We start from the raw sequence: 26,887 nt of genomic DNA, 5'->3' as shown, positions 1-26,887 counted from the left end.
ATGTGCACCCCAAAATTCCTTTGAGAGGCAGATACAAACAGCTCCCATTTGCTAGCTCATTGACCCAGGTGTCCACAAGGCCAAGGCTGGTACAGTCAGAAATGGGGAGCTGAGAATCTAATCTAGGTCTCTTATGTAGCAGGGATCTAAGTACTTGAGTCTTTACCTGCTGCCTCCAGGTGTGCACTGGCAGGAAGTCAGACTGGAGAACAGACATGGGCCTTGAACTAAGAAATGGGATGCAGGCCTCTTAATCACTAGGCCACACACCTGCCCTTATTCTCCCTATCCTTTACCTAGGATATATGCAAAGTCCCCATAGCATCAGCTTTGTGGAAAGGCTGAGCAGTAAGGAACTAAGGTCTCCGGTCAACAGCCCCATGAGTGAGGCAGCCGTCCTAGAGAGGAACCTCCAACTGCAGTCCTGGCCGACGTCCTAACAGCAAACGTCCTGAGACCCTGAGCCACAATGACTTCTAGGCTGTGTCTGAGTCCCTGGCCCGCAGAAACTGCAATAATGAATGAATGTTCTTTCATGCCACTAAATTTGGCGGGAGAAATTTGTTAAATAGCAAATGATAGCTATTTTTTTAAGATTTATTTTATTTATTTGAAACAGTTAAGAGAGCCTTCCATTTGCTAGTTCATTCCCCAAACGGCTGCAATAGCTAGGGCCAGGCCAAAGCCAGGAGTTTCATCCAGGTCTTCTAGGTGGGTGAAGGGGCCCAAGCACTTGGGCCATCTTCTGCTGCTTTCCCAAGCACATTAGCAGGGAGCTGATTTGGAAGTGGAGCAGCTGAGACTGGAACAAGCACCCATATAGGGTGCCGGCGCCGCAGGCAGAGGCTTAACCTTCTACACCATGGCACCAGCCCCGAAAGCTCCTTCTTTAATTTCTCTCAGTAGCCTACTTTAAATTCTAAGTCCTAGACTCATTCCCTAATACACAACCCAAAAACCATTCTTTGTGTCTGATGAAAGAGGTAAGGTCATCACCACCCTCAACACAAAGACCTACTAACTTTCCATTCTTGCCTCCTATTCTTCTCATATTGGCAAAGGTTATTCCTTCTTAAATGGGCTGTGCATTTTACTCCTTCAGGAATAATGCCTCCAACTCTAATACCATCTCCATCTTTTTCTCCTCCTACCCCAAGTATGAACTCATGTTAGAGTTATCATCTTTAAAAAACATTATTCCTGGGGCCGGTGGTGGTGGCACAGTGGGTTAAAGCCCTGGCCTGAAATGCCAGTATCCCATATGGGCGCTGGTTCTCGTCCCAGCTGCTCCTCTTCAATCCAGCTCTCTGCTATGGCCTAGGAAAGCAGTGGAAGATGGCCCAAGTCCTTGGGTCCCTGCACCCACGTGGGAGACCCGGAAGAAGCTCCTGACACCTGGCTTTGGATCGGCGTAGCTACAGCCGTTGCGGCCATCTGGGGAGTAAACCAGTGGATGGAAGACCTCTCTCTCTGTCTCTACCTCTCTCTGTTAACTCTGTCTCTCAAATAAATAAAAAATAAAATCTTAAAAAAAAAATTATTCCTTGGCCCTACACCTTCCCTTTAGCTGTTTCTCTTCTCGTCAAGAGAAGCACATAGTTCATCTTTGAATTCAACATTGTGAGCCCTAGCCCCCACATTACTGGACTTCTCTACAGTACTTTATACTGCCGACCATTCCTTTTTTATGAAACACATTTATTTGCCTTCTGTGACTGCACTATCTTCTCTGTCTACTCTCTTGTTGATTTTGGATCTCTTCTTGCTATATTATCTCAAGTTGAGTGACTTCAGTTAGCTCATAGGTTCCACCAACAACTCCCAAATAAATATACTCAGATCGGGGCTGGCGCTGTGCCACAGTGGGTTAAATTCCTGGCTTGCAGTGCTGTCATCCCTCATGGGCAATGGTTCAAGTCCCGGCTGCTCCTCTTCCGATCCAGCTCTCTGCTATGGCCTGGGAAAGCAGCAGCAGACGGCCTAAGTGCTTGGGCCCCTGCACCCATGGGGAGACCCAGAAGAAGCTCCTGGCTTCATTTTGGCTCAGCACTGCCTGCCCCGGCCATTTGGGGAGTGAACCACCAAATGAAAGACTCTCTCTCTTTCTGTCTCTACCTCTCTCTAACTCTGTCTCTCAAATAAATAAATCTTTTTTTTAAAAAGAATGTACACCGATCAAAAGCATCTCCAGCCCAGGCCATTTTCTTGAACTCCCAATTTCTGCACATTCTGCCCAACTAGATCTTATCCTACAGGCATTTCATTTTTTAAAAAAATTTTATTTTGACAGGTAGAGTTACAGACATTGAGAGAGAGACAGAGAGAAAGTTCTTCCTTGTGTTGGTTCACTCCCCAAATGGCCGCCACAGCTGGAACTGTGCAGATCTGAACCCAGGAGCCAGGTGCTTCTTCCTGGTCTCCCATGCGGGTGTACAAGGGCCCAAGAACTTGGGCCATCCTCCACTGCCCTCCCGGGTCACAGCAGAGAGCTGGACTGGAAGAGGGGCAACCAGGACTAGAACCGGCGCCCATATGGGATGCCGGCGCCGCGACGGAGGATTAACCAAGTGAGCCAAGTGAGCCACGGTGCTGGTCCCCCTATAGGGTTTTTTTTTTTTTTTTTTTTCTGACAGGCAGAGTGGACAGTGAGAGAGACAGAGAGAAAAGTCTTCCTTTGCCACTGGTTCACCCTCCAATGGCCCCGCGGCCGGCGCACCTATTTTAAACTCAACTTACCGTCTTCCCTTGAATAACCTGGTTTTTATTCCTGTTAATGGCACTATGTCTGCATTACTCTATCCTTTCAACTCCTAAATCAAACTGTCAATAACTTCTGATGAAAATGGTGCAACATTTTATTTTTCACCATTCCGCATCTCTATTATCTGTAGCACTCTTGTTTTCTCTAAAGTGCTGTCAAGAGTTCTTCAGAAATGCAGATCCCGTCACACTATTCCCGTTATGAAAGCCCTTTAATAAATTTCATAAGCTATTAATAGCAGTTCAAATCACAAATCATGTCAAAATCAGCTCACAAAGCAAATTTGTTAGATCAGACAGGCAGAGACTTCCAGACCCAGGACAGGCAGGGCCTGCACCATGCCCCTCATCAGCAGGAAGCAGCTACAGAAGAGGTGATGATTCTATGCCCTTCAACATCCCTTAGGATTAAGGGAATGGAGTCTGAGGGGGGATTGTTGTAGGCAGTCATACAGAATAAAATTGATCAGGTCTGTGAGCTGGAAGACCACGCCTTCACCACGCCCCCTGTGTGACCTCATGCCCCTTTCTGACCACACCTGTGTGTCCACCTGCCAATCAGGGTAACTAACCACTCCCTTTAGGAAGTGGATTAAAAGCCTGGAACACGCTGGGCCCGCCTGGCCCTTTTTGGCCTTTTTCCTTTTTGCGCTGGACCCACTTGCTATCCCACGCCTTCGGGCGTGTGGCCTTCAGGCCACCTGCCCCAATCTTTCTGGTCTGCTGCTCCTCCACGTGGCTGGCTCCTGGTACCCTGTATGAATCCAGATTTCCCATTCTTAGACAGGGCCCTCGCTCTCCTATGCATTTCTCTGAATAAAAAGCTTAAAAAAAGTCATGTAAAATGCTCCACAATCTGGCCTGCCTCCCATCTGACTTCCCCACCAGCCACCACGCATCTCCCTCCTACTCCCCGTTCCACACTCTCCCTGCTCTAGCTGATCAAACTGTTGTACCTAGAACCCACTTCCGTGCTGTCCATGTGATGAGTGCTTGCGGATCCTCCAAGAGCCTGCCTTCTGAGAAGCCTCTCTTGGCAGCTGCAGAGATGCACCACTGAGAGGCTCTTCAAGGAAGAACGTGCTGCCCAGGGGGCGTGTGGGGTCAACTGTCAGCTCCTTCTGGGGCAGCCTACGTGGCTGGGAGCTGCGCTGCCTGAGATCACGCCATTGTCGGGAAGCCTACATCCAAGGCGCGGTGTGAGGCCACCTTCTCTGTGGCATGTGAGACACTCCACTGGGCAATCCAGCTCCGGAGCTCCTCTGACGGGGTCACTGAATTTGTTGGGGAACTGCACTGCAGTCCAACTTCCTTTACCCTTCTGCTCTTCACAGATGTTATTCCTTAATAAACCTCTTGCTCCTCCAACTCCATCTAACTGTGACACTGCCTAATTCATTCAACAAGTGATAGTTACAATTTTTTGCTAGTTATACCATTTTTATTGTACGGGAAATGCACTCCTAATTAAGATATTACTGCCGGCTGGCACCACGGCTCACTAGGCTCATCCTCCGCCTTGCAGCGCCGGCACACCGGGTTCTAGTCCCGATCGGGGCGCCGGATTCTGTCCCGGTTGCCCCTCTTCCAGGCCAGCTCTCTGCTGTGGCCAGGGAGTGCAGTGGAGGATGGCCCAAGTGCTTGGGCCCTGCACCCCATGGGAGACCAGGATAAGTACCTGGCTCCTGCCATCGGATCAGCGCGGTGCGCCGGCCGCAGCGCACCGGCCAATGGAGGGTGAACCAACAGCAAAGGAAGACCTTTCTCTCTCTGTCTCTCTCTCTCACTGTCCACTCTGCCTGTCAAAATAAATAAATAAATGAATAAAATACTTCTTACAATCACAAAAACATACCGTTAAAAATGAAAACCACATAGCAATAATAAAAAAAGGGAAAACAAATTTAAACAGATGTTGAAAATAATCCTAGCTATTTTTTTATGGATATATACCAGGTAATAAGCGAGGAGCTTTGCATCTATCATCTTACTACCTACTCTTACAATTCCTTGCAATATAACATTTCTATTTATTAATGAGGAAACAGTCTCAGGACAATTTGGTATCTTGGCTAGTCACTTTGCTAGTAAATCCTGGAGTGATGAAACAGGTTGATCTTTTTTATGGGCAACCCACGGCTTACATACTTTTGGTATATTTACAGCAGTAACTGATTTTATCAGCTAGACAGTGATTATAAAGAATTTTTAAATAAACATAGTATTATACCTCAAGGAGGTCTTTGTCAACATATAAGCAGCCTATCATGTAACTGCATTAAAACCCAAAGCTACAGAATGTATGTGAATTCTCTAACATTGTAGTGAATCTCCTGTTTCCTCTGGGTGAGATTGCTCAGTGACATCAAGTAAATGCCATCTCCTCAAAAATCTGTTCTTCTCATTTTTTTTTAAGGAACTTGGGTTTTATTTTTTTATCTTTATTTTTTTGACAGACAGAGTGGATAGTGAGAGAGAGAGAGAGACAGAGAGAAAGGTCTTCCTTTGACGTTGGTTCACCCCCCAATGGCCACTGCGGCTGGCGCACCGCACTGATCCGAAGCCAGGAGCTAGGTGCTTCTCCTGGTCTCCCATGGGGTGTAGGGCCCAAGGACCTGGGCCATCCTCCACTGCACTCCCTGGCCACAGCAGAGAGCTGGCCTGGAAGAGGAGCAACCGGGACAGAATCCAGCGCCCCGACTGGGACTAGAACCCGGTGTGCCAGCGCCACAGGTGGAGGATTAGCCTATTGAGCTACGGCGGCGCCGGCTCTTCTCATTTTTTAAAACAAACCAAATAACTGCTTCCAAAAAGCCTTCATTACCTGAATCCCAACAGTCAAGAACTGTTGTTAAAGCACTTCGGAGAAGGTCCGTCCAAGCCGTGTGGCTCTTTTCTGCTCGGGCCATGGGCGAAGATAATATTCCTTTCATAGCCTGCAGGGACGCTGCAACCGTTGAAGATAACTGGCCCCCGGGTAACTTCACGGCAGTTTCTCTGAGGACCCCGATTGTGAGGTACAATATAGTAGGGAGAACAGAGATGCTTCCTGTAAGATATGTTTTCAAAAACATTCTGGATTTTAGACTATATATATAGTTCCTAAAAGGAAATCATCAATGAGGAAGACATATTAAATATTTCTAGCTTTTAAGATTACTTCTCATAGATGACTGTAACTGTTAAGATGATGTAAGCAACTTCATGAAGACTTTTAAGGTTGGATGAAATTTTGATGTTTATAATTGGAGATGTCATTTAAATTGTATAATTTACTATCATCATGCTTTTACTGTTCTTTGTATTTTTTTACTGATAAAACATAAGTTACATAAAATCTACAATTTTAATCATTTTAAGTGTATAATCCAATGACATTAAATGCACTGTGCAACCATCATCACTATTCACTTGAGTTTATTTTATATTAAGCTCTTTTTCCAGTAATTTTTGGAGATTCATTCAATAAAAAATATTAGAAGTTTTCATGGCCACTAAGGAGTTGAAAATTCAATTGTAAGTTTAATATGGTTGTAAGGAAATTAAAATGGTCAACTTCACTTTTCCCAGAGACTAATCAACAAAACTCATTTAATACATTTTTATCATTAATCTTCTGCTGGTCATTTTTTTCTGCCACTCTTGATGTGAGACCGTGTGTGAGAACAGGAGTGCAAGTTCTAATTCAAACTGAAACTTAATTAAGGTCATGAGGCTAAAATAAGATAAAACATAAATTGGTCAAGACACATTTAGGTGGAAATTTGCTTACCAACAAATAACTCTCATAATTACTGACTACCTATTATGTGTTGGATATCATACACAAAATTTAGTTGGAAACAAAGCATATGCATCTGTTCATAAATCTGTATGTTTATTTTTAAACATTTTATGCCTCATATGACAGGTAAAAGCTTCACATCTACATAAATAACATGTTTCTACATGAAGAAATAAAGCTCAACATGAACCAGAGCTTCTAGGGAAGCCTTTAAAGATAACATGTGTCTACAGTTGAACTTTGAAGGAAGAAAAATCATAAAAGCCAAGAAGTGATGGGGTCACTTCAGATCAAGTGCCAGAGGGAACAACAGCATCACAAGGAGGAACATGAACCTCTGGGCTTAGGGTGTTCACAGAAGGAATCAGGAAAAGGCAGTGACTCAGCAGAGATACAATGAAGAGCCGTACAAGCTCCGCTACAGAGCATGACCTCAATTCCAAACAGAGCTGGGTATGATGAGAAACTTCTGTCCTTTCCAAGGCAGGAAGTCCACTGGATAATGGATACCAAAATATGCCCAAGAGTTAACAATTATTTACTCATCCATAGCACTGGCTGTCTCTATTTATTTTCACCCTTTTAGCAAAATGAATTACTAGGATGTAGTGCTAATTTTAAAGGGTTAAAAATGATATCCAGGCTGGCAGCGTGGCTCACTTGGCTAATCCTCAGCCTGCGGCGCCAGCACCCCGGGTTCTAGTCCCACCCTCTTCCAGTCCAGCTCTCTGCTGTGGCTGAGAAGGCAGTGGAGGATGGCCCAGGTGCTTGGGTCCTGCACCCCATGGGAGACCAGGAGGAAGCACCCAGCTCCTGGCTTCGGATCGGCGCAGCACCGGCCATAGCGGCCATTGGGGGAGTGACCCAACGGAAGGAAGACCTTTCTCTCTCTCTCTCTCTCTCTCACTGTCTAACTGCCTGGCAAAAAAAAAAAAGAAAAAAAAAAGATATCCAAATGTTTCTGAGCATTCATTTAACAAGAGAAATATTAGCAAGAGGCTCCACTATCTATTAAAACCATGGCTCTTCCACCAGATCAGGTAATCACAGGACACAGCATACCTTCAGGAGAGCACACTGCAGGAAGTTCAGAGAGGATGACCAAAGCAGCTGAAACCAATCTACTTCCATCTTCTGCCAGCACCTGTGGCTTTGCAGCTTTCACTCCCAGGCTCCCTGTCAATTTCGGATTTAGTTCTGGGAGCTGCCTAACCAGAATGCACACACACAACTCCAGGGCTGCAAACACCAAAGACTTTCCCGGCACAAGTCCTCCGGTGTCCTTCCCCTCTCCAAACTCTGGCAGGGTTTCCTTTTCAGCAGCCCCATCATCGACTGAAAGACAGAAAGGGCGTTGTCTCATAAAGCCTGTGTGCTTGCTTTGCTTCTGGAAGAAGCTCATTTCTGTTACAAGTAACACACTCAGTGGCTAAACACATACAGACTGAAGGAGAAAGCAGTCATGGAGGTAAAAGAAGTTATTTTTTTATGACTTCTCATTGCAACCATCAAAAGACATCCTTGTCATTCTATCAGCTTTAAAATATTGCCGAGTTAACACCTCACTGTTAACAGTGTGAACCTGCCCTAGGCTTTGGCACACACACAAAATGGACCTGACAGCTGAAGCTGCAGCATGAGAACAGCTCTTGACAGTGACTAGGCAGAAATACAGGAACCTCGGCTCTTGATGTCTTTAGGGAGCTGTCACACCAGCCCCAAACTGTCTCCATCTGGACTTCTATTTAGATGAAATAACATATCTTTGTACTTTAAACACACTGTTGTATTGGATTTTCTATTAAAGTGTAGTCAAATGTAATCTTAAATAATGCACTTAACAATACCACATCACACTTGTAAACAAGCAATTTGCAAACTTAAGTCACTGAACAACTGTCAGTTCTTTCCATGTATATTGAAATGTAGCTAAAGGAAGTACCATAGTAATAAAAGAGATTTTTTTTTCTCTCAGATTTTGTTAAAATTCTCATTGTCCTAAAGAACAGAAATATAGCAACTGACAAGATCCAGTTACCACGCAGAGGTGTATGAGAGGATTTAAAGCTATGCCTAGAGATGTTTCACTTGTGCTATACAGAATATATTATCAAAACTCTGGATACATGAAATAATATCCCCCAAAACAATGATGCCATATGATTATTAACTTGGTATTAAAGTTAACTGTTTACCTTCTGCACTTCGCCTTTTCTCCTTCACATGTTCTTGTGCTGCACAGATAATCTGCCTCACCACTTCAAGTGAGGCCAACTGAATCGAAGGCGATTCTCTTGTCAGAATTACTCGATGTAGCACATTCAGCAACTCAATACCCAAGTCCTATCATAGAAAACAAGGAGGGGACACTGTATTGGAAGTTACACACTTTCAAACTGCTCACAAGAAAGGTGCACTAAAATTATGTAACATTTGCTCCACTTATTTTTAAAGTTTTATTTACTTATTTCAAAGGCAGAATGATGGAGATAGGAAGATAGGGAGGGAGGCAGCAGGGAGGGAAAGACAGGAGAAGAGAGGGGAAGGGAGGGGAGGGGAGGGGAGGGGAGAGGAGGGGAGGGGAGGGGAGGGGAGGGGAGGGGAGAGGAGAGGAGAGGAGAGGAGAGGAGAGGAGAGGAGAGGAGAGGAGAGGAGAGGAGAGGAGAGGGGTAGAAAGAGATATCATCCATTTATTGGTTCATCCCCCCAATGCCTGCAATATGCAAGGCTGAGCCAGGACAAAGCCAGAAGGCAGGAATTCCATCCACATCTCCCATGTGGGTGTCAGGAACCCAGATACTTGGGCGCCATCATCTGCTGCCTCCCAGGCGTATCAGCAGGAAGCTGTATTGGAAATGTAGGGCCATGGCTCAAACCAGGCACTCAGATATGGGACATGTATGTCCCAAGCAGCACACCACAATGCCTGTACTCACTTCCTCCAATTTAAACTAACTACAAACTGATTTTTGTCCCATCTTGTGGGAGATGGCACTCTGATAAAAGATCACTTCCAAACACATTCTGAATGGGAAAACAGAAATTTCCAAAACAAGACAGGAAATTTGGCTAAAAGAATACTAGGGCTTATACTAAGGTTTTCTAGCAATAATGAAGAATGAAGGAGAAGTATGACATTAAAAGTGAATTGTTGACGCCAGTGTTGTGACATAGTGGGCAAAGCTGCTGCTTACAATGCTGGCATCCCATATGGGCTGCTCCACTTCTGATCCAGCTCCCAGCTTATGCGCTGAGAAAGCAGCAGAGGACAGTCAGAGTGCTTGGGCCCCTGCACCCACATGGGAGACACGGAGGGAACTCCTGGCTCCTGGCTTTGGCCTGGCCTGGTCCTGGCTGTTGCAGCACTTGGGTAGTGAACTAGTAGATGGAAGCTCTCTGACTGACTCTCCTTCTTTCTCTGTAACCCTGCCTTTCAAATAAATAAAATAAATAAATCTTTTTTAAAAATGTGAATTGTAACATGCATAGAATATCTATCTCTTCAAAGAATAAAATACACAAGAAATATACTCTAGTTTCCTTTCTCTTTTTCACTGGTTTAGTGTGGTGGTTTTCTTAAACACTGAAAAAGAGAGTAGATCTGTCAGTAAAATACTTGCCTTAGTCTATAAAGTGCACAAAAGGCTTAAGATTAAAGTCCAATCCAAGTAGGAACCTAATTAATGCTTTAAACCTAATAAATCATAGTATTAATTATGCAAATAAAAGACAGTCTAAGAAGTCAGGAAATCATACTACCAATTTGTATTAACACCTCTAAAAATCAGTGACAAACTGATATGTTGAATAACACACGATGCTAAGACTACCTGTCCAATGTGTATTTGCTTTTGAAAAAGCATTTAAACAAAGTGTTATACTTTGTAGGTCGATCCTTTCACCATGGCCTCCGATAGGCCAGACACTAATATTTGATTCCACCTGTCAGCTGGCCAACAGTCTCTTAAAAAGACCTGGAGAGAGAACTCGGCCAGCAGGAATACTTTGTAATGACAGTAACTCCATGAACCAATTCAATTCTCTCTTGGTGAACGGAATAAAAAAAATACAGATGAATATGAAGAGCAGGGTGCACAAAAGCAGGAAGAAGGAAAGAGTGAATGCCAGAGAACCAGTGGCTGCTGTACTGGGCAGTACAATACAGAACCTTCCCATTAGTACAGAAAGCAGCAGGCAGATGCGACTGCTCCCAGGACACCACATGTGCTCATGCACTCCAGTTCTAAGGCACGGCCATACAGCTAAGTGTTGTTGTTACTTCTCTGTGTTCACTTTCTATTTGCTGTAGGAACCTGAACATGTTTCTGTTCTTTGAAATTGAGACGCCCGACAAAAAACAAGAAGTTACCTGATCACTGCCAATTTTACATCTGGGCCAAGGGACATCTAGAAGGGCCTGTAATGCATGCAAACAAGCAGTTATGCTTTCCATGGTTGCATCTGCACGTAAGGAACACAGAAATTCCACACTGATTCCTGTGGAAAGCAAAAAAAAAAAAAAAAGAAAAAGAAAAAAAAAAAAGACAAGACTTGAGGTTCATAGCTTATGAAGTTAAATAATACCACTATTTTGAAAATATACACAAATAAGTTTAGCAAAAAGATGGCAAGGCAAATAAATCACAATGAATTTAATACTTTCAGCAATTATATGGTAAAGCAAGTCCTTTAATAATTTGTTATCCACACATACATACAGAGGTTTGTGTACCACTGCACAGTTCCCACAAGAGTTCAAAGATGTCTAAAAAGTTACATAAAGTTATACCACAGAACATAATGTGTAGAGGTCCATAAGTATATTTGGTTAAAATTTGAGTGATTATACTGTGTCAGGCACTATCCTTTACAAATAATAGTATATGAAATTTTCATGGCCGATGCTGCGGCTCAATAGGCTAATCCTCCACCTAGCGGCGCCGGCACACCGGGTTCTAGTCCCGGTCGGGCCACCAGATTCTGTCCCAGTTGCCCCTCTTCCAGGCCAGTTCTCTGCTGTGGCCCAGGAAGGCAGTGGAGGATGGCCTATGTGCTTGAGCCCTGCACCCCATAGGAGACCAGGAGAAGCACCTGGCTCCTGCCTTTGGATCAGCGCGGTGCGCCAGCTGCAGCGTGCCAGCCGTGGCTGCCATTGGAGGGTGAACCAACAGCAAAAGGAAGACCTTTCTCTCTGTCTCTCTCTCTCACTATCTACTCTGCCTGTCCAAAAAACAAAAACAAACAAACAAAAAAAATTTTCATAATACCTGATGAAGTAGGTACTGTTTACTATCTTTGAGACAGGGAAATGAGCACAGAGAATCTACATTATTTATTATTTAAGCTCTTATTTTATTTTGGATGATTTGTTTATTTATTTGAAAGGCAGAGTTACAGAGACAGGGAGAGGCAGACAGTGTTTCAAGTCTCTCTATGGCAACAGTGGCTGGGACTGGTGCAGGCAGAAACCAAGAGCCAGGAGCTTCACTCCAAGCACTTGGGCCATCTTCTGCTGCTTTCCCAGGACATTCGTGGAAAAGCCAGGACATGGACCGGTGGCTCATATGGGATGCTGGCATGGCAGGTGGCGGCTTAACCCACAGTACCACAAACCAACCCCTAAACTCTATTTTTAATTCATGATTAATTGTGAAATCATTTAGCTTTTTAATTGACAAATGATAGTTGTAAGCTTATTTGATTTTATTTATTCAAGGTTAGTCACAGTGTATCAGGAATTTGAATTTAGGCAGTCAAGCTAAACAGTTTTTATGCTATAAGGTTTTTTGTTTATTTGTTTGTTTCAATTTGAGAGACTATAGACATAGAGTGGGATAGATAGAAAGGTCTTCCATCCTCTGGTTCACTCCCCAAATAGCAGTAACAGCCAGAGCTGAGCCAATCCTAAGCCAGGAAGCAGAAGCTTCTTCCAGGTCTCCCAGGTAGGTGCAGGAGCCCAAGCACTTGGGTCATCCTCCACTGCTTTCCCAGGCCACAAGCAGAGAGCTGGTTAGGAAGAGAAGCAGCCAGGACATGAACTGGTGCCCATATGGGATGCCAGCACTGCAGGCAGAGGCTCTGCCTACTGTGCCACAGTGCCAGGCCCTGTTAAGTCTGTTTCTTAAAAAGATTCCATCCTAAGACACCTGAAAACAAATTTTTAATGTACTCAAAGATACAAAAAGCTGGTCATGTCTGCCCTGGCAAGGAATAGTAATGTAAGTTCTATGACTCATAAGTCTTACTTAATCATTTACCTTTATATCCCTCATATTTCATCTAATAAACAGATGCTTTACAGATAATCATCACAGATTAAATATGAAAAACCCTTATTCCATTAATTTCTAGAAGCTCACTCTGTGATCCTAGAAAGATATCTCACTTTGAAAATGAAGTTCCAGGAAAGTTTTAAAAGGCGTTAAACTTCATAAATCTAAAAATCTTACTGATCTTTGACCTTTAATATCTGCTTGCAATCCTGGCTAGTCAGCATACTTTCTTGAACTTTGTATTCCTGGAGAATAAGGAGGAAAATTTCTCAGCATATATGTATGCCTGAGAAATTGAAAATGTATGTGGATGCCACATGACCTTTTTTTTTTTTTTTTGACAGGCAGAGTGGACAGTGAGAGAGAGAGATAGAGTGAAAGGTCTTCCTTTGCCATTGGTTCACCCTCCAATGGCTGCCGCGGCCGGCGCACCGCGCTGATCCGAAGCCAGGAGCCAGGTGCTTCTCCTGGTCTCCCATGGGATGCAGGGCCCAAGCACTTGGGCCATCCTCCACTGCACTCTCTGGCCACAGCAGAGAGCTGGCCTGGAAGAGGGGCAACCGAGACAGAATCTGGCATCCCGACCGGGACTAGAACCCGGTGTGTTGGCGCCGCAGGTGGAGGATTAGCCTATTGAGCTGTGGTGCCAGCCCACATGACCCTTTAAAAACAGTATGGAAAGAAGTAGGCTTCTACAATTTATCCAACTGGATACTGAAGTCAACTTAGAATAGGATTGTGAACTTAATACAATAAAATATGACATTATATGAAATGTATACAAATTTACCCAGATACAATCAGGCTTTCAACTAACACCTAATAAGAAATGAGGTCACAGCCACCAAGAGGTGATAGGCAATGAGGCACAAATCAAGAGTAACACTTGGGCTGGTGCTGTGGTATAGTGGGTAAAACCGCTGCCTGCGGTGCCGGCATCCCATATGGGTGCCAGCATCCCATATGGGCGCCGGTTCAAATCTTGGCTGCTCCACTTCCGATCCACCTCTCTGCTATGGCCTGGGAAAGCAGTAGACAGCCCAAGCCCTTGTTACCCTGCACCTATGTGGGAGACCCAGAAGAAGCTCCAGGCTCCTGGCTTCGGATTGGTGCAGCTTCAGATGTTGCGGCCAACTGGGGAATGAAACAGTGAATGGAAGACCTCTCTCTCTCTCTCTATCTCTCTCTCTGCCTCTCCTCCTCTCTCTGTGTAACTCTGACTTTCAAATAAATAAATAAACTTTTAAGAATAAAAAAAAGAGTAACACTTATAAGGTTGGAAGCTTGAAAGTTCTCGTACTGACCTAAAATAAGATGGACTCTATCAGTGTAGACATCCTCAGGGGATTTCACAGGAGCTCCAGATGATGAACCCTGACACATGGAGGTTGGTGTCACAGGCCTGGAGAGATGAGATGCTCCTTCATCTGGGTCAGCAACAACAAAGCCTGTGCTTGTAAGCCACAATGCTGTGGCATGCAGGATAAGTGCCCAGGAGTTGGAATAGTGCAATTTGGCATTTTCACTTGTCTCTGCTGTGTAGAAAGCACCACCTATCAAAAAAGGGAAGCAAACAATTTCAGAAAAAAAAGAAGAGATTAGTTTCCAATATATTTTCTCTTTTCTCTCACAAGTTATAGACCATTTCCATCATTCTGAAAGTTTCTTATACTGCTTTCCAATCAGTCTCCTATTCCCCAGAACAACAGCTTTTTGATTTTTACCAGCAGCTTTGCCTGTTCCTTGACTTCCTATAAATACACTCATGTGCACAGTATGTGTTCATTTGTGATTGTTTTCCTGCCAAACATTTTTTAGAGATCTGTTCATGCTGTTATCAACATTTTGTTATTATTTTTAAAAATATTTATTTATTTGAAAGGCAAAGTTAGAGAGAGAAAGAGAGAGATCTCTTCCATCCACTGGTTTACTCCCCAGATGGTAGCATCAGCCAGCTGGACCAGGCCAGATCTGGACCAGACCAGTGCTGGACCCTGGAACTCCCAACAGGATCTCCTACATGGGTAGCAGGGGCCCAAGCACTCCGACCATCTTCTGCTGCCTTCCTAGGCTATTAACAGGGAGCTGAATGAGAAATGGAGTGGCCAGGAGTCAAACTGGTACTCACATGTGATGCTAGTGACTCAGGCAGTGGCTTAACCTGCTGCACCACAATGCTGGCCCCTACTGTTATTTTTACATTTTTATTTATTTTCTTTGAAATGAAGAGAGACAGACAAACTCCAGTCTGCTGGTTCATTCCCTAAATACCCAAGACATCTGGGGCTGGGTTAAGCTGAAGCCAGGAGCTCAGGGACTCCTATCTGGGTCGAAGGGACCCAAAGCATCATCTGATGCCTCTCAGTAAGCTCATTAGCAGGAAGCTGGAATTGGGAGTGGAGCTAGGACTTGAACCTAGGCACTCTAGTACAGAATGTGGGTATCCCAGTGGCATCTTAACTGCTATGCCAAAATGCCTATCCCTTATCAATATGTTGTCACCAATGCTTTTATTTTTCCTGAGAGTACAATTGTTAGGCCACAGGACTAACCAACCTTTAAATTTAAAGGGTAATCTGTAGGGAAATTAACTTTTAATAGTGTAATTCTAAATTATTTAAAAACATTGATACCCATTGTCCTACCTTCAAGATTGATGTTAACATTTTGTCTTATTTTCTTATATTTCTTCCTTTTTTTCTTAAAAGCCTAAAACTTTGTTATATCATTAATTCTTACGTATCCTTCTGTCATCACTTTGCTTGAGTCAGTATGATTTTTTTTTTTAATTTATTTTTTATTTTTTTGACAGAGTTAGACAGAAAGAGAGAGACATTGTACAGACATTGGTCTATATAAGCATTTATCTCGCCCTCTCCCTGAGCATGCAGTGTTGGCAAGGACTACAAAAGCAATTTCTTTCCTTTCTTTCCTTTCTTTCCTTCTTTCCTTCTTTCCTTCTTTCCTTCTTTCTTCCTTCCTTCCTTCCTTCCTTCCTTCCTTCCCTCCCTCCCTCCCTCCCTCCCTCCCTCCTTCCCTCCCTCCCTTCTAAAGATATAGTCTTCTTCTTTAACATTTACTTACTTATTTTTAAAGATTTATTTATTTATTAATCTGAGAGGCAGAGTTATAGACAGAGAGAGGGAGAGACGCAGAGAGGTCTTTCATCTGCCAGTTCCGTTGGTTCACCCCCCAAATGGCCGCTGCAGCCGGCGTGCTGTGCGGATCCGAAGCCATGAGCCAGGTGCTTCCTCCTGGTCTCCCATGCGGGTGCAGGGCCTAAGCACTTGGGCCACCCTCCACTGCCTTCCTGGGGCCACAGCAGAGAGCTTGACTGGAAGAGGAGCAACCGAGACAGAATCCAGCGCCCCAACTGGGACTAGAACCCGGGGTGCCGGCACCACACACGGAGGATTAGCCAAGTGAGCTGTGGTGCCGGCCCGAGTCGGTACGGTCTTACACTTTCACAGTAATGTATGTATGTATTCATAAATAACAGATATATTTCGTTTATTTACAAGTTACATAAAAGGCATTATAAGGGTCAGCATGGTGGCATAATGGGTAAAGCTGTTGCCTGTGATGCCAGCATCCCATATGGGAGCCAGTCATGTCCTAGCTGCTGCACTTTCAATCCAGCTCCCTGCTAATGGCCTGGGAAAAGCATCGGAAGATGGCCCAAGTGTTTGGGACCCAGCCACACAAGTGGGAGATCCAGATGAAGCTCCTGGCTTCAACCTGGCCATCTAGGAAGTAATTTAGCATATGGAAGATCTCTCTCTTTCAAATAAATAAATAAATAAATCTTTAAAAACAAAAAAGATATTTAATATGTGTGGGAGTTTAGCCTACTGCTTAAGACTGTTTAAGATGCCAATCAGAGTCTGGGTTCAACCCCTGGCTCCAGATTCTGATTTCAACTTCCTGCTAATGCAGACCCTAAGAGGTACAGTGATGGCTCAATTAATTGGTTTCCTGCCATCAATGTGGGAGACCTGGATTGAGTTCCTGTTTTCTTGGCTATTATGGACATTTGGGAAATATACAAGCAGATGGAAGTTATCTGCCTACCTCTCAAACTTGAAAAGACTGTCAATTAACGAAAATAGAAAGTAAAACAATGACATACTATTTTTATACTCAAGTATGATAATATGTTGGGAAAGTGTGGAGAAGCAGAAAAATGTTGGGAGGTATATAAAATGTAAACACCTTAGAGAGTAATTTGTCACTATTTACCAGATAAGATATGCATGCCTTATTACCTTGTTAATCAGCTTTTGGGAGTGCACCATGAAACAACTCTTGCATGCTTATTCTGTATGAAAATTATTCTGGTCAGGGCGGGCATAGTGGATCTCAGGATTAAACAGCTGCTTGGAATGCCTATATCCTGTACTGGAGCACTGGTTAGAGTCCTGGCTACTCTGCTTCCTGCTTATGAGCCTGGAGGACAGCAGATGATGGCCCAGGTACTTGGACCCCTGTCACCTATGTGGGAGACCCGGATGGAGTTCCTAGCTCCTGACTTCCACCTAGCAAAGGCCTGACTGATGTAGAAACTTGGGGGAGTGAACTAGCAGATAGAAGGTCTCTCTGTCACTTTACCTTTTGAATAAATAAATATTAAAAAAAAAAACTCCTTCAAGAAGATAGATCTTAAGCCACTCAATGGATTCAGAGTCCCAAGAAGACGCCACTGATCATAACACCTTCAAAACAAGATGTATGGTATCACATTACACATCTTGGTGAAATGAAGCACTACTTGTGCGGCTGTTGCTCAGCTTTCAACAATGTAGCAATCCCACTTCTGATTCAGAAGGTCCTCCTTCTGTAATAAAGGGTGGGTTCTGACACCTGTATCGTGGAATCTTCCCCCGTTTGTACAGACATTGGTCTATATAAGCATTTATCTCGCCCTCTCCCTGAGCATGCAGTATTGGCAAGGACTACAAAAGCAATTTCCTTATTTCTTTCTTTTCTTCCTTCCTTCCTCCCTCCCTCCTTCCCTCCCTCCCTCCCTCCCTCCCTTCCTCCCTCCCTTCTAAAGATATAGTCTTCTTCTTTAACATTTACTTACTTATTTTTAAAGATTTATTTATTTATTATTTGAGAGGCAGAGTTATAGACAGAGAGAGGGAGAGACGCAAAGAGAGGTCTTTCATCTGCCAGTTCACTCCTCAGATGGCCGCAACAGCCAGGGCTGGGCTGATCCTCCAAAGACAGGAGCCAGGAGCTTCTTCCAGGTCTCCCATGTGAGCACAGGGGCCCAAGCACTTGGGCCATCTTCCACTGCTGTTCCAGGCACATTATCAGGGAGCTGGATCAGAAGTGGAGCAGCCAGGACTCTAACTGGTGCCCATATGAGATGCTGGAACAGCAGGTGGAGGCTTAACCTACTACACCACAGTGCTGGCCCCAGAAGCAATTTTCAATCCACTGAGAGGACTTCAGACACTGCTAAGACCACAAGCATTGTGAGAAATTTATAAACACCGACCTGGCTTTCAGAGCAGTGAATTGCCATGGAACTGGACAGTATTATAAAGGCTTAGTGTCCATCTCATTCCATAATGGATTCAGCAATGTTTTTTTTGTGGCCTCTGAGGGCTTATTAAGAAGCATCTGCCTATCTCAAAGATTCATGGCACTCATGTGGTTAATGAGTTTATCTGTGGGAGATCTAATAGGCGTCACACTGGGATTCTTTTTTCCAATTACTGTAAAAACTTGTATACAAGGGCCAGTGTTGTGGTACAGTGCTGGCATCCCATATGGGCAACGGTTCGAGTCCTGGCAGCTTCGTTTCCGATCAGCTTGCTCCTACTGCACCTGGGAAAGCAGAAGGTGGCCCAAGTGCTTGGGCCCCTGCACCTCTGTGGGAGACCTGGAAGAAGCTCCTGGTTCCTGACTTTGGATTGGCCTAGCTCCAACTGTTGTGGCCATTTGGGGAGTGAACTAGACCTCTCTCTCCCTCTCTCTCTCTAACTCTGCCTCTCAAATAAATAAATAAAATCTTAGAAAAAATCTGGTCAGAATGGGGCAGGAAACAAACCTTTTTAGAGGCACCCATCTGAATTACCATCAGGCTCTTCTCTCATACGGCACAATCAACTAGTGCAACTTAAGCATTCTTGTTAAAGGTATCTTAAAAAAAATTATCGGGAAAGTGTCATTTAGCAAGTGAACACTCCTAAGAAGAATGTAGTTTGGCTTTGTTCTTAACTGGCTCAAATACAAGTTGGTACCAAAAGTTCAGGCCACAATAAATTATAGGCACAGCTGCTTTCCTTAAGCATCAACAAAAACAGAATGAAAGTTTTCAACAGGAAAAAGAAAAAATTACTTGGAGTGAAATCTTACAGATAAACACTACCTACTTACAAAGAAGTTCTGAAAGTACAATTTTTACTACTCCTCTTGGAATTATCTAAATATTTTATCACCTTACCTTCAACAGGAAGTTGGGAGGCAAATTCTGAAGGCAAAGTTAAGAGAGCAAAATCCTGAAGGGCAGCAAGCCAGAGTCTGCTTAGTGTGCCGAGATCAGTGTGGACTAAGTCAAGCAGTCCATCTGATGGATAGGACCCACTTCTGACGCCTTCTTCTGAACCAGTGGTGGTCTTCAAAGGATGTTTATTGTTTTTATGTCTTTGTACAGCAATTATGTAGACCTGTTAAAGGTTAGTTTATAAAAAGGAAAATATTGTATCCACTGAAAAGGTCCATAATATTTGCTACCTTCCTGAAGAGGCACCCTTATCTTTGAGTGAGCGTATTAAATTTGAAATGCACTGTGGTATCAAGAAAGCCTACAAGTTTAAGAACACACACAGAACTGGGGAGAGGGGACTGGCATTGTGGCACTGCAGGTTACGCTGATGCCTGCCAGCATCCTATATCGGAGCGCTGCTTCATGTCCTGGCTGCCCCTCTTCCGATCTAATCCATGCTGATGTACCTGTGAAGGCAGCAGAAGATGGTCCAAGTGTTTGGGCTGCTGCCACCCACAAGGGGGACCTGGATGGAGTTCCTAGCTCCTGGTTTCAGTCTGGCTCAGCCCTGGCCACTGTGGCCAACTGGGGAGTGAACCAGAGGATAGATTTCTGTCTCCCTCCTACCTCCTACCTGGGCCCCCATCTCTCTCTCTCTCTCTGTAAGTCTGTCTTTCAAATACTTAAATAAATCTTTAAAAAATATTTTCATTAAAATTAAGCACAATTACCACAGAAGGATTACACACAAGAATTTAACATATGTAGTAAATAGTTTATATTACTTTTTTAGCTACCTTTCTAACACCCAACAAGCTCTTTTAAAATATATGTCTGTGGCAAAGTAATCTGGTGGCAAAACTGACTGAAATTGTGTAAGGCTGTTTATAGTCTCCACATAACATAGTCTGACCACTCAAACACTCTTAGTACAGATACAGTAATGTTTTTGATTATAGATTCTATGGTGTTGCTCCAGACTTCCTAGATGATACATGGAATATGTGCTGTGTTACTTTTCTAAATTCTCCCAAATTCTAAATTCCAAATAAATGTGGCTCAGAGAATTTCAGATTAGGGATTCGAGACCTCTGTTGCACAGAATATGTTGGTTATCTACTGAGAGAAGAACAGGAGGAGGTAATGGGCTTAAGCAAGACCATGGAGATTTGAATTATTACGAATAACACCATGTGGGGCTGGCACTGTGGCACAGTGATAAAGCCACCACCTGCAGTGCCGGCATCCCATATGGATGCTGGTTCCAGTCCTGGCTGCTCCACTTCTGATCCAGCTCTGCTGTGGCCTGGGAAAGCAGTGGAAGATGGCCCAAGTCCTTGGGCCCCTGCACCTGTGTGGGAGACCCAGAAGAAGCTCCTGGCTCCTAGCTTCGGATCAGCACAGCTCTGGCCATCACAGCCATCTGGGAAGTAAACCAGCAGATGGAAGACCTCTCCCTCTCTCTGCCTCTGCCCCTCTATAACTCTGCCCTTCAAATAAATAAATAAATCTTAAAAAAAAAAAATAACACCATGTGAGCAGAGGGTTATTTGTAAAACAGGTTACAGAATTTCTGTTTGCCCTAGTAAATGCTTATGTTTTAAAAATACAAATACTCGGCCTACATTCAGATTTAAAACAGCCCTACTGCCATCGGATCAGCACGGTGTGCCGGCTGCGGCACACCAGCCGCGGCAGCCATTGGAGGGTGAACCAATGGCAAAGGAAGACCTTTCTGTCTGTCTCTCTCTCACTGTCCACTCTACCTGTCAAAAAAAAAAAAAAAAAAAAAAAAAAAAAAAAAAAAAGATGGGTTTTGGATTCAGTATACTGTTCTACTTTTTTCTGTGCATGATTAACAATTTCTATAGTAAATAAAAAATGCAGCTCTCCTGTTAACTAGAAAAAAAATGAACATTTTACAGTAAGATTTCTTTATCCTTGGAGAAGAAAATGACTATTTAATATTTATTTTATAAAATAGCATAAAAATACTGAAATATGTATTACAGAATTGATAGAACATACAAGCAGACTCACATTTCTGCAAATGCAGATCTCAATAAAAATTGATTTCCTTCACTATTATAAAGTCTTTTGGGCTCATAACTGCCCCTGCTTAAATAAGTAGATAAAAGACAACAGGAGGACTCTGGAAACCTTGGCCAACATGTTAATTAATATATAAGTAATATTGTAAGTTGTTTGGTTACCTTACAAACTGACTTACTGTGTCTGGCAATCTGGCACACTGAGTTAAGCTCCCACCTACAACACCAGCATCCCACATTGGAGTGTAGGCTCAATCCAGCTATCTGCTAATGTACCTCGGAGGCAACAGATGACAGCCCAAGTACCTGGGCTCCTGCCACCCCATGGGAGACCTGAATGGAGTTCCAGGCTCCTGGCTTCAACCTGGCCTAGCGTTGCCCATTGTAGCCACTTGGGGAGTAAACCAGCAGATGAAAAGAGCGCACTGTGTGTGTGTGTGTGTGTGTGTGTGAATCTGCCTTTCAAATAAATAAAAACAAATCTTTCTTTTATAAATTGACTAATTTGTATTTTAAAGTTAATTTCATTTTATGACCCCAAGTGTTTACTTACCAAATTCCCAAATCCCAGTTACAAAATAATAAATACCAACCTCTGCCCAAGCTTTTAGCACAGCTAAGATCTCCATGGTAGAAGCACTTTCATTATATAAGTGACTCTGAGCTTCTTTTCCAGCCTGTATTTTTGTTAAAGATGAAACCAGCAACTGGTGAACTCTTCGGAGATCATTAAGGTCACTTACAACTCCACTTGCTATCCAGGCACTGCAAACCTGGTTTTTAAGAAAATCAGAAGTTGTATTTAAAAATTATGAGTATCTTTCTTTTAAGTTTAGCAGAGCCCACCCACTTCTTAGGAATCCAGTCACTGAAACTGTCTCACTATTAAGAAATCCAACAGAATGTGGCTGTTAATGATCAGAAAATGGCAGCAATTTTAAAAAAGCATGAAGTCTAAGGTGGAAGCAGGAAACCAGTGGAACTAAGGGTATAAAATGGGAAGTTTTAGATATTATTAATATGGAGGGAGAAATGAAGCCATGAAATCATAACCTTTAGAAATCTGAACAAGGCCGGCGCCGCGGCTCACTAGGCTCATCCTCCGCCTTGCGGCGCCGGCACACCGGGTTCTAGTCCCGGTCGGGGCGCCGGATTCTGTCCCGGTTGCCCCTCTTCCAGGCCAGCTCTCTGTTGTGGTCAGGGAGTGCAGTGGAGGATGGCCCAAGTCCTTGGGTCCTGCACCCGTATGGGAGACCAGGAGGAAGCACCTGGCTCTTGGCTTTGGATCGGCGCAGCGTGCCGGCCGTAGCAGCCATTTAGGGGGTGAACCGATGGAAGGATAGACCTTTCTCTCTGTTTCTCTCTCTCTCACTGCCTAACTCTGCCTGTCAAAAAAAAAAAAAAAAAAAATGTTTGAACAAACATTTGAAATAAGTCTCTAACTTTGAAACCCCATAGGGCAGGCATTTGGTACAGTGGTTAGGATGCCACTTGGGATGCCCAAATCCTGGGTTTGAGTCCTGGCTCCACTCCTGATTCCAGCTTCGTGCTAATATACACAATGGCAAGCAGAAGAACTCAACTACTTGGGTACCTGCTACCCACATGGGAGACCCAGATCGAGTTCCTGTCTACTGGTTTTGGTCTCAGCAGTTGTGGACATTTGTGAACATTTGTGGAGTGAACCAATGGATGGGAGCACTCTGGAAAAAAAAAAAAGTCTTCTCTCTTAAAAATCATAAATATTTGGCTTAACATTGGAAATTATTTTACAACATTATTTTAAAATCAGAACTTGCATGGTTTACTAATAAAACTTAATTAAAAGATAAAGCACCAAAAACTTAAAATTCCATTGAAGATTTTCATTGTTATTATTTATTTGAGATGCAGAGATAGACACAGGGAACTCCAATCTACTGGTTCATTCCACAAATGGCTACAATAGCTGGCCAAAGCCAGAAACTGGGAACTCACTCCAGGTCTCCTACAAAGTGGCAGAAAACCCATTATCTGAACCTTCAGTATGTTTCCCACTATCTGCATTAACAAAAAGCTAGAACAGGGGGCCAGAGCTAGGGATCCAACCCAGGTACTACAATGTGGAATAGGGGCATCTCAACCAACATTCTAGGCTAAATGTCTGCCTGCCAATGAAGACTTTGATTCTTCTGAAGACAATATATTTTTAATTTTAAAAACTAAACATCAGGCTGGCGCGGTGGCATAGCCGGTAAAGCCACCACCTGCAGTGCCGGCATCCCACATGGGTGCTGGTTTGAGTCCCGGCTGCTTCACTTTCAATCCAGCTTTCTGCTGTGGCCTGGGAAGGCAGTAGAAGATGGCCCAAGTCCTTAGGCCCCTGCATCCGCGTGGGAGGCTTGGAAGAAGCTCCTGGCTTTGGAATAGCTCAGCTCTGGCCATTGCAGCATTTGGGGAGTGAACCAGTGGATGGAAGACCTCTCTCTCTCTGTCTGGCTCTACATCTCTGTGTAACTCTTTCAAATAAATAAAATAAATCTTTAAAAAAAATCAAAACATCACAAATAATTTTGTAGTGCAATAAATTTATTCAATTATCAGGAACTTTCTAGTTTTTCTAGATGCCATATTTTTTTTCCTAAAGAAAATTTATTTCTTCTTGTCATGTACAAATGGTCCCTAACTAAATGATGGTTCAACTTAATGACAGTGTGAAAGTGATACGCACTCAGTAGAAATACACTTTTAAATTACTCCTGGGCCAGTGAAATGCAATACTGGTTCCGCTTCTGATGGTGGGTGGCAGCAAAGCTCCCAGTCAGCCATGTGTTCACAATACCCTACAATGTAGTGTGTTCTTAAGCTACGATCCTCAGCAGGTTTGTAGTATTAAGTGTACTTTCAAGTAAGATTTTAAGTGGCTACAGCAAGAACACATATAACAAAATTATAAATCAGACACTCAGCATAACACTTAACACAGCTCACTAAATATTGAAGGCACTCAGATATTTCCAACAGATAACCAAATAAAGAAAGTAGAGAGAACTGGTTAAAATTAGTTTTTCCATGTTTACAGTAATTGATTCATTTGATCCTGCTTTTATTTACTTCAGGTCACCAAGGTCTGAATATTGAGAGCCTGACAGTCCAAAGAAAAGCAATGTTTAAAACTGTGTATTATCGACCTTGTCTAAATATGATCAGAGTCGGTGAACTCAAAAGGCTTCCATAGTCTTGGCAACTCATGACAAGAGCCTAGGGTGATTACTGACGCCATAAACAAGAGTGTCAATTTTTTTTTTTTTTTTTTTTTTTGACAGGCAGAGTGGACAGTGAGAGAGAGAGACAGAGAGAAAGGTCTTCCTTTGCCGTTGGTTCACCCTCCAATGGCCGCCGCGGCCGGCGCGATGCGGCCGGCGCACCGCGCTGATCCGATGGCAGGAGCCAGGAGCCAGGTGCTTTTCCTGGTCTCCCATGGGGTGCAGGGCCCAAGCACCTGGGCCATCCTCCACTGCACTCCCTGGCCACAGCAGAGGGCTGGCCTGGAAGAGGGGCAACCGGGACAGAATCCGGCACCCCGACCGGGACTAGAACCCGGTGTGCCGGCGCCGCTAGGCGGAGGATTAGCCTAGTGAGCCGCAGCGCCGGCCAAGAGTGTCAATTTGTTAAGTCAACAACAGGAGTCACTGTGCACTTACTCCTCATGAAGGATCTCTGTCCTTAATGTGCTGTACATTGTGATTTAATGCTATAATGAGTACTCAAACAGTGTTTTTCACTTTATGTTTCTATGTGGGTGCAAACTGTTGAAATCTTTACTTAATATATGCTACACTGATCTTCTATATATAAAGAGAATTGAAAATGAATCTTGATGTGAATGGAAGGGGAGAGGGAGAGGGAAAGGGGAGGGTTGCGGGTGGGAGGGACGTTATGGGGGCGGGGAGCCATTGTAATCCTTAAGATGCACTTTGGAAATTTATATTCATTAAATAAAAGTTTAAAAAAAACGGTGTATTATATGGTTTTTAGATATATGAAAAAGGTTCAACCTCAATCAAAGCAATAAATCTGTTTTGAAACACTTTTTTGCTCTATAACACAGACAAAAATCTAAAAGTTTGATGACTTACAATGTTCTTGAGACTGGGAAAACAGGTACTTATGCCAATGAGAGTTTAAATTGCTAAACTTGTATAATATACTCTTTAATCTATTAAATCAATTTTGGGGGATTTATTTCACAGATATGTTTGTACCCAGTGAAATGACTTATACACAGGGTCATATGTGGCAGCACTATTTGTGAAAGCAAAAGAAGAGGAAAAAAATTTCATGTCCATCAATATGGAACTGGTTAAATTAACAATGGCATGTTTATATATTGAATTACCTTGCAACTGTAAAAAAAAGGAAGTTCTTTTTAGAGAAGAAAGAAAAGGAAAAGGATGAGCTGAGACTGATAGGAAGAAAATCATAAAGAGCCTTGGTAGAATTACTTCCCAAGATGATTTCTTAAGTCCGTCTTTTTTACCACTGACCTGACATGCTTTGGCAGTGACATCAGGTGGTGTCTCTGAAGTAAAGGCTGGTCTGAGTGCTGCTCCTACCTGGCAAGAAATTATATGGCATATCAAACATCAATAAATAAGACAGTACCAAGTTCTCTCTTTTTTAACAGTATTTTAAAACTATTTATAAAAGGTTATGTGGACATTCGTTGTTTTTTGTCTGCCCTGCTTATCTTCTCCTGTTTTTAGATAATAGCATCCCAGTTTTCCTTTAGGGGACTATCTCTCTCTCTCTCTCTGCACCTCTTAATCTATGTTGTTGTTCTGAAGTGACAGCACTTCCTGGTTCCAGAGATCCATGCTAGGCTAGCATAAACTCCCAAGACTTTTGTTGGGTGTTCTAAGAAAGCAGCAGTCTCTTTACAAGGTGCCAAGTGCTAGCGGAGCTATCTTGATAACTACAGGGAGAGGAAAAAACCAGAGTCAGCTAAGAGATTCCAGACAAGAAATTTTCTTCTGTTTAAGTGAGTTGTAACTATAATTTCTAGCATTTGCAAGTCCAAAGTACTAACAATATGCAGCTTCTGTTATCTGATAGTTCTGTGTAACTTCAATCCCCTCCTTCTACTTTCTCCCTAAGCATACACTGACATTACCTACTTGAAAGAAGTAATAGAAGCTGCCACTAAACTAAACTGGTGCACTGTTCTCCCTAAACTGATCTCCCTAAACGCTAGTCACCCAGAAGCTACCTCTGAATCATAATGAGAGATCTCTCTGGATGAAGGCTGCCAGAGGGTTACAAGACAGGTGATGCTTTTGTTATTTTCCTAGATTGCTCAATGACCAGTCAAACACAATTAGTTTAAAAGATTATAGAGCCAGTAATAGAAACCTGAATCCTTTCCTAAGCCTGAGTGGGTAGAAGGGAAGGAGGAGGTTATATATAATACTCTATTCTAGGAGGCTTTTTTGAAGACAATACATGCATATAGCCCAAGTAGGATAATTAGTAGTGATTTACTGCT

At 43.3% G+C, this 26,887-nt stretch overlaps 1 protein-coding gene across 14 annotated transcripts in view; it reads right to left on the bottom strand.

The window, feature by feature from the left end:
* The window catches only part of HEATR5A (HEAT repeat containing 5A), a 146,165-nt gene that overhangs the window by 10,264 nt on the left and 109,014 nt on the right, over positions 1-26,887 (bottom strand). For all 14 annotated transcript variants that reach the window (XM_051822144.2, XM_051822146.2, XM_070053795.1 and 11 more), the window contains 8 exons: positions 25,890-25,958; positions 21,957-22,136; positions 19,271-19,493; positions 14,121-14,369; positions 10,914-11,041; positions 8,740-8,887; positions 7,607-7,879; positions 5,585-5,809 (listed from right to left, as the gene is read on the bottom strand). In XM_051822144.2, coding sequence (XP_051678104.1) covers positions 5,585-5,809; positions 7,607-7,879; positions 8,740-8,887; positions 10,914-11,041; positions 14,121-14,369; positions 19,271-19,493; positions 21,957-22,136; positions 25,890-25,958 — 1,495 coding nt within the window. The remainder of the gene's footprint in view (positions 1-5,584; positions 5,810-7,606; positions 7,880-8,739; positions 8,888-10,913; positions 11,042-14,120; positions 14,370-19,270; positions 19,494-21,956; positions 22,137-25,889; positions 25,959-26,887) is intronic.

This window comes from Oryctolagus cuniculus, chromosome 12 (assembly GCF_964237555.1).
Source record: "Oryctolagus cuniculus chromosome 12, mOryCun1.1, whole genome shotgun sequence".
Classification (NCBI taxonomy): domain Eukaryota; kingdom Metazoa; phylum Chordata; class Mammalia; order Lagomorpha; family Leporidae; genus Oryctolagus; species Oryctolagus cuniculus.
The sequence above is the reverse complement of the archived record's forward strand: the minus strand, read 5'-3'. Positions and strand labels throughout refer to the sequence as shown.